At 46.2% G+C, this 12,820-nt stretch overlaps 2 protein-coding genes across 2 annotated transcripts in view; both read left to right on the plus strand.

The window, feature by feature from the left end:
* GUCY2C (guanylate cyclase 2C) overlaps nt 1-1,319 on the plus strand; it is a 43,007-nt gene extending 41,688 nt beyond the window's left edge. Inside the window, exon 27 of the mRNA XM_071549892.1 lies at nt 706-1,319. Within this exon, the coding sequence (XP_071405993.1) occupies nt 706-880 (175 nt within the window). The 3' untranslated portion in view covers nt 881-1,319. The remainder of the gene's footprint in view (nt 1-705) is intronic.
* Nucleotides 1,320-7,783: 6,464 nt separating this feature from the next.
* The window catches only part of PLBD1 (phospholipase B domain containing 1), a 46,492-nt gene continuing 41,455 nt past the window's right edge, over nt 7,784-12,820 (plus strand). Inside the window, exon 1 of the mRNA XM_071551923.1 lies at nt 7,784-8,197. Within this exon, the coding sequence (XP_071408024.1) occupies nt 8,128-8,197 (70 nt within the window). The 5' untranslated portion in view covers nt 7,784-8,127. The remainder of the gene's footprint in view (nt 8,198-12,820) is intronic.

Raw genomic sequence — 12,820 nt, forward strand, 5'->3', positions numbered from 1 at the left:
GAATCTCACGAACTTTGTTATTTTTCTAAAGGAAAGTACCTGTGTGTGGGCTGAGCAGGAAATCCTGTCAAGACTACTTCTGGGGTGCATCTCTCTCATAAACTCAGACATCCTTCTTTAAAATTAGTATGGTCTGTTAAGACTCTAAGAATTACCAAATTGGCAATTCTTCTGGAATTCAACTAGTGAAAGTACATCTTGAGCTGAGTCACAGTGATGTTTTTGTTTTCACTCCCTCAGATAGCACTGTCCCTTAAAAACTATCATATGTGTGGTACTACAGCAAAAGCCAGATATACTGAAGAAATTTCTGAAAAGATGGCAGCTCTATCACTAAAGGCTACCTGAATTTGAATAGTGAAAGTGCTGGTGCCAGTAATGGTGTGAGAGCTAGAACTTATTTTGATTGGGATTCAATCTAATTTGTGCCTTCCTTTTCATGTAAATGATCATGATTTTTTTTTGTCAATGATGACAGAGCTACAGCTCTCCTGCACAAAGACACTCATCCATACTATCTGGAAAACTCATGTGGAAATCCTGACTTCTATTCCCAAATTTGGTCCTGTCCACACTTTTTATCAGTAGTGTGTGAATGTCATTAAGACAGACATGGGATAGAAATGTTTAAAAAACACCGGGGATCTGGCAATCACTAAAAACATGTGAATCACTGAATTCTTTTTTCCATCCTGTTCCTTTCAGGGAGAACCAGCAGCGGTTACAAGATGACTTAGCAGAGATGATAATCAATAGTCTCCAGAAAAGGGAAAATGAAGGGTTCAAGGCGCAGAAGCTTTCACGGGTAGCCAGCTACCGATCGGGTACCCTGGAATACCTGCAACTGGTCAGCACAGAGAATTGTACCACATATATTTAAAACTGCATGTCTAGTAGGACTCAAGAAGCTGCAGCAGCTCTCTGGAGAACTTCATGTGAAGGCTGGAGGCTTACACTTTCAGCCAGAGGGGAAAAAATATCTTTCCAAGCAGCCTTCTACCGTGTGACCTGATATCAGTAAATCAAACCTCTCTTCACTGTAACGTTGAAATTATCGGATGACTTCAGTAGGACACATGCAGCCAGATTTGAGGTAAATGAAAATATCTGCACTTGAGTCTGGAAAATAGTAGGGTTTTTTGTTTCAGTTAGGTTTTTTAAACTGTGATAGTCTGTTCAACAATCCACTTTTGAAAATATTCACAGTAAAACCTTAATTTGTCATGATTTTTAAATGTTGTATTTAATTTGTAACTTTTATTAGAAGAAAGATTTGCTGTAATATATTTCAAAATAACATCAAATATATCATATGTAAAACCTGGATATGTTGCTATTTTGCTTCTTCTTTTGTTTTCCCCTGTGTCTCACATGTTTTGTTTCATCAAGCTGACTTTGTTCAAGAGACAACACTTCTGTTATTTACACTGGGAGATTACTCCAGAAATATGATTTCTAGAGCTTATCCAAGTCTCCTAGGCCTGAAAAATGAAACTTTTTTCCAAAACTGGACACTTTCATATCTTTCCACAGCTTCTCCTTCTGCCCCCACACCAGAAGTGCAACAGAAATTAAGGAAATGAAATTATATGAATTTCTTAACCTCAGAATCTTTCAGTTCAGCTTTTGGATGCAGTTGCACAACTAAGCAGGTTTTACTCAAATGACTTGCTCGTTAACTGACACTGTGGCATTTATATTAATAAACAGCTTCAAAAAGCAACAAAAGCATAGAGGACATATGTAAAAGAAAATCAGCATTCATATAAAAAATAGCATCTGCTGAGTGAAACTTTTGCAAGGGCCTTTTGGTGGCTTTCAAAGCAGAGCTAATTTTTCCACCATTGTCAAATATAGGTCAGTATTTAAACCATAAAATTGGTGCAAAATCATTGGGTTTAAACAGCATTTTTTTCAAGTAAACACCAAAAAATTTTTAAAAAATTTAAAAAGAACAAGTGTTTTTTGTCAATATAAATTGGCTTTGTAAGGACACACACACACAAAAAGAACAACACAGATGTAAATAGATCTGGTGTGCAAAGATTCCTGGAAAAATTAAATAATGAGGTGCTTAGGGGCTTGTCCTCTTGCCTAATGAATGTAAATTCCTATACCCAAGAACATAATAGACAGAAATAGCAGAATCAAAAGCCACAGCTTTCACATTATATGTAACCAGTCTTAAAATCGGACTGGCACTACTACCATACCATCTTCTGTCTGTGTCCATCCATTGGGAGAAGGATAGAAAAAAGTAGTGGTATTCTAAACCTGGCATGTATTAAAAAGGATATCAGCACAATAAAAAGGTATAAAGCCTGCCTCATGGTGCCAATCAGCATGCTTTGTCTCTATGTCTGCATTCTTGGGTGCAAGTGCCACGCTACTGGGCACCACTGGGCTATTGCTGCGTCTGATATGCTCAGCAAGTGCAGCTGTAATGCAGGGGCAAGTGCTGGACTCACCAAGCCTGAAGAAGCCCACTGGTACTATCTCAAGCAGAGCTGTTCTGGTCTTTGAAGTGACATAAGTCAATTATTAAAGAGGAGTTTTATGGGTTCCATCTTTGACACTTCTGAAATACAAATTATTTTAGAGCAAATGTCTGCTGACATTGATTGAAACAATTTAATTTAAACAGGGCTTAGTTTTCAGCAGCCTTTCTCTTTCCAGCTTTCATCAGATAACAAATTTCGTATCATTTTCTAAAGATAAATAGTTACCTTAGCACTGAATTGATGGACCTATCTTCTGGTCAGTTTGTTTTCCACATGGTTCTGTCCCTGCACATACCTGTCACCTATACATCACAATAAAATAAATTTTGACTACTCTTCTGTGCTGGTTTTAAAGTAAACTGGCAGGAGAAATGAACTCAACCCATGAGAGATTACAAGTCAGAGTGACAATTTACTGAAGAGATTGCAATAAATACAATGATACAGAGAAAAACTTGTTTTAACCCACAAAGGCTGATGTATAACCCAGCACCTTGGGACAAGAACAGAATGGTGTTTGTTAGCCTCTGTGCTGAGCACCACGTGGTCCCCCTGAGTGCAAAATAAAAGGAAAGAAAACTTGTTGATCAGGATCATAGAATCATAGAATCGATTGGGTTGGAAAAGACCTCCAAGATCATCAAGTCCAACCCTTGGTCCAACTCCAGTCCATTTACCAGATCATGGCACTCAGTGCCATGTCCAATCTCAGTTTAAAACCCTCCAGGGATGGGGAGTCCACCAGCTCTCTGGGCAGGCCATTCCAATGCCTGATTACTCTCTCTGTAAAGAATTTTTTCCTGATATCCAACTTAAATTTCCCCTGGCAGAGCTTGAGCCCATGCCCCCTTGTCCTATTGCTGAGTGCCTGGGAGAAGAGACCAACACCCATCTGGCTAGAACTTCCCTTCAGGTAGTTCTGGACAGTGATGAGGTCACCTCTGAGCCTCCTCTTCTCCAGGCTAAATAACCCCAACTCCCTCAGCCTCTCCCCACAGGACTTGTGCTCCAGTCCCTTCCCCAGCCTTGTTGCTCTTCTCTGGACCTGCTCCAGCACCTCAATATCTTTCCTGAACTGAGGGGCCCAGAACTGAACACAGTACTCAAGGTGTGGCCTCACCAATGCAGAGTGCAGGGGAAGGAACACTGCCCTGGTCCTGCTGGCCATGCTATTTTTGATACAGGCCAGGATGATAATTGCAGTCTTGTCGAGAGTGGCAGTTGCAGTCCTGTGGAAGTTCTGGTCCTCCTCTGGATCCGACAAGTGGTGCCAGAAGTCCCCAAACCCAAAGATTACATATACTCAGTTTCAGGGAGTAATGCCCAGTACCTCCCCCAGGGCAGGGAGTTTCACAATGGGTGATTTAACTCTGTGAGTCATGGGATATTTTTGGAATCTTTGATGGTCTAGGTTTATTCAGCTGCCTAGTATGGCCCATGAACAGAGATGACCCCTCAGGCTGGGTGTGACGGTCACCAACTGAGAGGTAGTGTGTTAAGTTGTGTATTAAGTTGCCAAGTTCCCTTTGTGTTTCGTGTGAGTTTTTTTCTGTGGGAATTGGAAAAAGATGACTGATCTGGGTGGCTAAAGCAAATATTTTGTTGTTCTTCCTTAGAAAATTTCTCAGTTGCCCTCCTACCTCTGAGGTAGAAGTGGTGCAAGAAAATTTAGATAATGGAAGAGTGGTTACTCACTATCCTAGTTCAGCAGGTGAGACCAGCTTATCACTGCGTGAGTGTGACCAAAAGCTCTGTATTCTACACCCTCTATTCATTTCCCATAAACTGTTAACAATGGACCATTTGCAGCGGCTGCCCAGGGCACACCTGACCCCTCAGGATGTAAGCTGGGTGTGAAAGAAGCCTGTGAGATAAGAGCTGTGATAACTCCCCTCCAGGAAGATGTTAGCACCTCCACACCCAGCCTGAGGGGGGGCATGTCTGCTAATGGGCCATCAATAATTCCAAAAATAGCCTATGACTCACAGAGTTAGATCACCCATTGTGGAACTCTCCGCCGTGGGGGAGGTACTGGGCTTTCCCTCCCGGATCTGAGGGTATATAATCTTGGGGTTTAAAGACCTTGGGGACCACACATCAGATCCAGAGAAGGACCAGAACCTGAACAGGACTGCAACCACCGCTCTCAACGAGACTGCGACCATCACCTGCACCAACAGGTTTTTCCCTTCCTCTTACTTTGGAGTCAGAGGAACCACGTGGGTCTCAGCACAGGGGCTAACAAACACCATTGTGTTTGTGCCTCAGGGTGCTGAGCTATATTTCTGGGTTTTGTGGGTTAAAATCAATTTCTCTTTGTGTAATTGCATTTATTGTAATACTTTTTTATTAAATTGTTACTCTGACTTATAATCTCTCTTGAGCTGGGTTCATTTCTCCTGCAGGTTTACCTTTAAACCGGCACACTTACAAATTTTGAAAATGAACTTATACTATCTTTATAAGATTCAGTGAAAGAATTTTACTTTCAGTTGAACTCTAAAAGGGAGAGATGGCTGCAATTAGAGAGGCTGCATGGTGCTGAAAAGGAAAAAACAGCTAGAAGCAGAGAGGCTGTTTGCTGTTGAACAAAACCATGTTAAAAAGCTTGAAACAGAGCTTTGGAATGTGCATAAAGGAAAGAGAATCTTACCAGAAAAAGAATTGCAAGATGTAAAACCCTTAACATCCTCAAAAATATGATCTTGTGACTCAGAACTTTGTGCTCAGTGGAGGAATTGGGAAATAGTGAGCAAATCTGTTTAGAGCAAGAGATGAAGATCTAATAATAATGAAGAAGTAGCACTACAACCCTTAATTAAAATTGAAGACACAAATAATTGTCAGGGTCAAGAAACTGCTACTAAAATATCAAAGTCTGTCCATAAATCAGGCAAGATTGAAATCCAGTCAAAAATAATGCAGTCAACTTCCAAGAGACTGGATATGCTTCCCATGCAGCGAAGAGTTAAAATCACTGAAGTGAACAGAGCAAATGATACTTTCAAAACTGCTGAAGTTAATTTATGGCTCCTAAATAAGAAATCTTGATAAGATTAATACTAAAGGAAACCCAGAAACTGCATTCCCTAATTATAGAGTATACTGGGCTTCTTCTACAGCACAAAATGAAATTTCCGAAGTTATAGTTAACTTGACTCTGGTAACAGCTGCATTATCCAATATCTGAAACCTAACAACCACAATACTAACATACGTGTGCTTCAGAAGTGGCGCGGTGATCTTACACTTCCTTTCTAATTCTCTTATCTGGCCAGTTTATTACAAGTGATTGAATAACGCTTTGCCTTCAATAAGTACTGTGCTAACCAAAGGAAACCCCCCTGAAAAAATAGGGAAAGGAACAGCAGAGCAGCAAGCATTTAATAAAATAAAAATTGAAATTCCACCTAAGAAATGTAAAATCCAAGTTGTTAAACAGTTTGAATCACTAGGTATTAACTTGCTGGAGAAACCTCTCTGGCTTGTATTGTTTTTTCTTTTCTAGGAATGAGGCACTTCCCCCCCAGTCAAGATCAAAGGGAATAGTTGTGTGGAGGGGCTGCCAGCAGACTTTTCCTTGAGAAGGCTGTCATGCCACATGCAGGGACACCTTCCACCAGACCTTGGTGCTCAAGACCACATCCAACCTGGAGCATCTACAGCTTCTCTGGCTAAGCTGTTCCCCTGCCTCACCACCTTCACAGTAAAGGATTTCTTCCTAATTCTTCCTAATTTCTAATCTAAACCTACTCTCTCTCAGTTTAAAGCCATTGCCCCTTGTCCTATCACTACATGGCCTTGTAAAAAGTCCCTCCTCCAGCTCTCTTGTAAGCCCCCTTTAGGTACTGGAAGGTGCTATAAGGAGCCTTGTATTCTCCAGCCTGAACAACTTCAACTCTCTGTCTGTTTTCACAGGAGAGGTGTTCCAGCCCTCTGAGCATTTTTGGGGTCCTCCTCTGGACTCTCTCCAACAAGTCCATGTCTTACTTATGTTTGGGGCTATACAGCCACGTGTGTTCTCATGAGAGCAGAGTAGAGGGGTAGAAACACCTCCCTCAACCTGCTGCCTATGCTGCTTTTGATGCAGCCCTGGATATGGTTGGCTTTTCTGGGCTGCAAATGCACATTGCCAGCTCATGTTGAGCTTCTCCTTGGCCAACACTCCAATTCTTTCTCTCTAGGGCTGCTCTCAATCCATTCTCTGCCCAGGTTGTATTTGGGCTTGGGATTGCCCTGACCCATGTCCAGAACTTGTATGTGGTCTTGCTGAACTTAATGAGGTTCTCACAGACTCAACTCTCAAGCCTGTCAAGGGCCCTCTGGATATATCATCCCTTCCCTCCAGCATGTCAGCTGTGCCACACAGCTTGGTATCATCAGTCAACTTGAGGAAGGTGCACTCAACCCCAGTCCATGTTGCTGACAAAGATGGTAGACAGTGCCAAGTCCCCATACTGACCCCTGAGGAACATCACTTGTCACTCATCTCCTGTTTCAGCATCATGTATTAGTGCTCTCTATCCTAGTCTTCACATGCCTCCAGCTCCTGTTTTAAATTCTTTTTCCCCCATCATAATCTTATACATGGCATTCTATGGAAAATATAATTTTCTGTTTTACTTCACCAACATAGTAAAACTGAGAGAAGCATGTGACAGAGGTGAGTTTCTGATTTGGAAATAACTTTGAAAATATTCCTCCAAAGCAAACACACCATCCATTCATGATTAGACCCTTAAGAGTAAATTTTCACTGGGGAGGCAAAAAAAGGTAACATCACTGTGTTTTATCTTTATCCCCAAAAGTAGCTCAGAACAAAGCACTGATGGCATGGCAGGATCCCTGCAGCCTGTGGGGTTACAGTGCTCACCCTGGGCTTGAGGCCACGGCTTGCTGCTTGCCCTGAACTGGTTGGCATGTGACCGTGTTACGTGAGGCTACTGCAGGCACCGGTATCAAATCTGAACTGTCTTAAACAATTACTGAAACACAAAGTACAAATAAAGGCTGTTTTAGGACAGTAGTAAAACATCCAGCACTGGGAGAGACAAAATGATAGTGCCTAAAAATTATCAGAACCAATGGGTTTCAAGGGAAAACTACATGGAAAGTTGTTTCTACCTGTAAAACCTAAGGAAAAGGTCTGCCATTCAGGTTTTCTGCTGGGACACACACAATTGCTGTTCCCTACAGGGCCAAAAGCTGCTCTTCCTGTGATGCAAAGCACGTAGTTTGTCAAGGCACCACCCTATTCCTGCTGTCCTTCGGAGGCCTTTCCTGATAAACCTTTTTGGTTAATCACCCTTGGGAAGCCCAGGGGCCTCCTCAGTGTCCTGCAAGGCCAGACCTCGGCCGGGGGTGACTCCCACTCCTCCAGCCAGGCATTGGGGGCTTCAAACAAGTACTGGGTCCAGGAAGCCGCCGCCGCTCCCGGGCACATCCCGGGGCACATCCGCGGCCGCCGCGTGGGAAAACCGTCGCCTCGTCGGGGCCACCTCCATCCAGCGCGGGACACCGCGGCCGGGGCGGGCGCCGCAGGAGGCGGGGGCAGCGCCCAGACCTGCCCTGGGCCAGGGAACTTCTTAAAGTCCCGCCGCCTCCTGGCGCCCGCAGGAGTGGCGGCATGGCTGGGCCGGGCGGCGGCGTGTGCCGCTACTGCTGGGGGCTCGTCCTGCTGTGGGCGGCAGCGGCAGGTGAGGCCCGGGGGGCGGCCGGCATGGAGCGCCCTCGCCGGGGTGGGCGGGACGCGGGGAGAGAGCCGGGACGTGGGGAGTGAGCCGGGCTGCCTGAGCCAGGACACAGGGAGAAGAGAGACGGGCTGCGGGGAGAGGTCTGGGCTGCCCGAGCCGGGACGCGGGGAGAGGGCCGGGGGCTGGCTGAGCCGGGACGCGGGGAGGGAGCCGGGCTGCCCAAGCCAGGACACGGGGAGAAGAGAGCCGGGCTGCCTGAAGCGGGACGCGGGGAGAGAGCCGGGCTGCCTGAAGCGGGACGCGGGGAGAGAGCCGGGCTGCCTGAAGCGGGACGCGGGGAGGGAGCCGGGCTGCCTGAGCCGGGACGCGGGTAGAAGAGAGCCGGGCTGCCTGAGCCGGGACGCGGGTAGAAGAGAGCCGGGCTGCCTGAGCCGGGACGCGGGTAGAAGAGAGCCGGGCTGCCTGAGCCGGGACGCGGGTAGAAGAGAGCCGGGCTGCCTGAGCCGGGACGCGGGTAGAAGAGAGCCGGGCTGCCTGAGCCGGGACGCGGGTAGAAGAGAGCCGGGCTGCCTGAGCCGGGACGCGGGTAGAAGAGAGCCGGGCTGCCTGAGCCGGGACGCGGGTAGAAGAGAGCCGGGCTGCCTGAGCCGGGACGCGGGTAGAAGAGAGCCGGGCTGCCTGAGCCGGGACGCGGGTAGAAGAGAGCCGGGCTGCCTGAGCCGGGACGCGGGTAGAAGAGAGCCGGGCTGCCTGAGCCGGGACGCGGGTAGAAGAGAGCCGGGCTGCCTGAGCCGGGACGCGGGTAGAAGAGAGCCGGGCTGCCTGAGCCGGGACGCGGGTAGAAGAGAGCCGGGCTGCCTGAGCCGGGACGCGGGGAGAAGAGAGCCGGGCTGCCTGAGCCGGGACGCGGGGAGAAGAGAGCCGGGCTGCCTGAGCCGGGACGCGGGTAGAAGAGAGCCGGGCTGCCTGAGCCGGGACGCGGGGAGAAGAGAGCCGGGCTGCCTGAGCCGGGACGCGGGGAGAAGAGAGCCGGGCTGCCTGAGCCGGGACGCGGGGAGAAGAGAGCCGGGCTGCCTGAGCCGGGACGCGGGGAGAAGAGAGCCGGGCTGCCTGAGCCGGGACGCGGGGAGAAGAGAGCCGGGCTGCCTGAGCCGGGACGCGGGGAGAAGAGAGCCGGGCTGCCTGAGCCGGGACGCGGGGAGAAGAGAGCCGGGCTGCCTGAGCCGGGACGCGGGGAGAAGAGAGCCGGGCTGCCTGAGCCGGGACGCGGGGAGAGAGCCGGGCTGCCTGAGCCGGGACACAGAGACAGAGCCGAGCTGCCTGAGCCCGACGAGTGCTGCCCGTCCCGGCGGTGCCAGGCGGCTGGGAGGAGTAGCCCGGCCCGGCTGTGCCCGGGCTCCGGCGGAGGCACCGCGGCTCTCCACGGGCACCCGGTGCTGGGGGACTCCGTGCTGCCCCCCGCGGGCCGGGCTGGGCTGCGGTGCCTCCCGCGCTGCTCTGGGCGCTCCTCGTGCCCCGGCGGCCTCGCAGGAGCGGCCGCGCTGCTTCGTGGGCGTTCGGCGCTGGCGCTTCCAAAACACCCTCCCAGTTCTCAGAAGGGCAACTGAGGATCCCGCAGATGGGAAGTTACCTTAAGCTCCCACCAGTTCTGGCTTTCAATGTAATGTGCGGGCATGGAAATTATTTAGGATGGACGCTTTGCTGTGGTGCTGTGGCCTTCAGCGTGCTGTGACTTGTGACTTCATTGCTGGCTTGTGGGTATAGGTCATGGTCTGTGTTTTCAGAACTCTTACAGAATCAGAACGGTTTGGGTTGGATGAGACCTTGACGGGGTCATCATGTTCCAACCCTCCTGCCATGGACAGGGACACAGTATCTCCCTCTTCCTTTGCTTTCAGCGAAGGTCTTAAGGGCTGAATAAATCATCTGGGAATTTCCCAGTTAATTTATTAATTGCCACAAAACAATGAGAAATTCAGCCGTTCCAATGTTTGCAAAATGTTACAATCATGTAATTTTGCGGATAGTCCAGTCCTACCTCATCTCGCAGACGTACTTTTCAAATTTTACCTGGATTGGCAAACACTTCAGTACTTCCATTATCAGGACAGAAGGAGAGGTCAGCTGTGAGTCTTGCAAAGGAAGTGAAAGCAGGTTTAGGGTATGAAGTAGAAATCAGTTGGTTATTAGCTGAAACTAACACCATAATTGAAGTACTGGTAGAAATCTACTAAGGAACAAATAGAAATGCCTTTAGGCTATTTAATGAATTAAATGTAGCTTTCAACATTGTGAATTGTCTAGATTCCTTATTTTTTTTCTCAATTAGTTCATTGTTCCTTAGCATTTTTAATGCCCTGAAGATTCTTCATCATAAAGTTTGGAAACTGTTTCTAGAGAATGTTCTTGAATAAAAATGACTTAAATTGAGGTATTCTGTGATTAGTGAAGCTACTTGTGGAATGATTATTTTTGTTTCCTCTGTGGATGACCTCTATTGGAGACCTATAACTGTTTTGGCAAATCTGCTGTGTTAGCTGAGCTTTACTGGTGAGTATCCTTGTGCAAATGAAAACCATGCGAGACTGAAACTCCTAATTGATAGTTCACATTTGAATATTGCCTTTCTCTGATGCAAGCACAAATCAGGGGATTAGGCTTCAAATAATGACAGGCCTGTTGGAAGCAAATTGAAAAATTACTTAGACCTGAAATGCATGAGGAAATAGGATGAATTAAGGCCAGTAGAAGGGAAAACACAAACAGCTTACATTCAAGCAGATCAAGAGAGCATTTACTCCTTTATTTGGAAATTACTGGGCTTTGTGTTAATTTCTTGTGTGATTTAAGCTAATCTCTAAAGAAGCCCTGAAGTACTTAATATTTGTTTTGTAGTGGATTCCAATCATAACTGTATTTTGAAATTCCACTTGTTTTTTAGAAGTATTCAGCCTTTCTAAAATAGTTAAAAGATGGTTCTTAAAAAAAGAAAAATACATGGACTTGGTAGAATGGGACCAGAGAAGGCCACAAAGGTGATCAGAGGGCTGGAGCACCCCTGCTCTGAAGACAGGCTGGGAGAGCTGGGGTGGTTCAGTCTGGAGAAGAGAAGGCTACGAGGAGACCTCACTGTGGCCTTCCAGCATCTGAAGGGGCTTATGCAAAGAAGGAAGAGGGACTGTTTACAAAGGCATGCAGGGGTAATAGTTTCAAACTGCAAGAGGGCAGATTTAGATTAGATCTTATGAAAAAGTTCTTTACTGTGAGTGTGGTGAGGCAGGGCATGAGGTTCCCCAGAGAAGCTGTGGATGCCCCGTACCTGGTGGGTTGAAGGCCAGGTTGGATGGGATCCTGAGCAACCTGGCCTATGAAAGGTGTCCCTGCTCATAGGATGGGGTTTGGAACTAGATGATATTCAAGGTCCCTTCAATCCAAACCATTCTGTGATTCTGTAAAATTTTTAATGGGAAAATAGGCCAAGCTCTATCAAAATACAAAATTGATCAGAAACATGTTTATTTCAGGTTGATGTGAAATATATAAATGCTGTGCAAAACTAGTTTTCAGTGACACAGGAGAGTGATACCTTCCTTACTTAGTGGAACATTTATAGGTGGAATCTCTGAGAAACAGGTCTAACAAAAAAAAAGCTTCACATTTGAACAGCTATAGGTGAACAGATAGATTAAAATTATTGGTTAAGGAAGCCAGTAGCTTTCATATTCGTAGGAGATGCTCACAGTTGTTAATTTAGCTTGTTACATGTGACCTGACCAGTGTTTCATTGCTTGTGAGTTGACTTAATATCTCAGACTAAAGAAAAATATGGGTATTATTTCTCACCCCCTGACCTTGTAGTTCTCCTATCTGCAAGGAAAAGAGTTCTACTTGTTTCCCCAGTTACAAAATCCCATAGTCTAACTATGCACGTGTATGTTTTAAAAACTCTTATAGCTGGGAAAGGATGAGAAAAACACCTGTTGCATATTGCCAAACAAATTTTACTGGCATTCTTAAGGCATATCAGGTGTTATTTTTTTAGGTATAATTTATTTAAGAAGTACTACTGAGAGTTATCAAGTAGTGTGTTTGTTAGATGATCTTGGGCCATGTCTGTACTGCTTTTCTTTCATTCTTCATCTTCTCTGTTAGTTCTGTTCTTTTATTGCAAGTTACTGCTATTCTTTCATGTATTCTTCAGCATATGCTTTCCTTTTGTGTTTCATTTTGCCTCAGTCCTCTTCCTTAGTATTGCCTTTAATTGCTCTCTCTGTGTTCTCACGCACATATATGTATTTTCACTCTGCTGCTGCCACCAAATAAAAGACAATCTCTAGTTTTAACATAACCTTGAAAATGCCTGTATTGACCCAAAAAGGCAGAGAACAGATTTGGCATTGAAAGCTAAAACCCAAGGGGACTACCACCACCTCCTAGTCATGGCTGATATATGTTCCTTTTTCCATTATTTAGGAAATAATCTTGACAAAAAGCAGGTACTTCTTACTTGCTATGGAAATTCCATCACTCTCCCAGCTGAAAGTCCTTATTTCTGGTTATGTATTTGGCAGAAGATTTGATGCCTTTTTAAAAGCAGGCAGTTTAAGGAAGGATTCCCACTCATCC

The sequence above is a fragment of the Pithys albifrons genome, chromosome 3 (assembly GCF_047495875.1).
Source record: "Pithys albifrons albifrons isolate INPA30051 chromosome 3, PitAlb_v1, whole genome shotgun sequence".
In the NCBI taxonomy this organism is placed as follows: domain Eukaryota; kingdom Metazoa; phylum Chordata; class Aves; order Passeriformes; family Thamnophilidae; genus Pithys; species Pithys albifrons.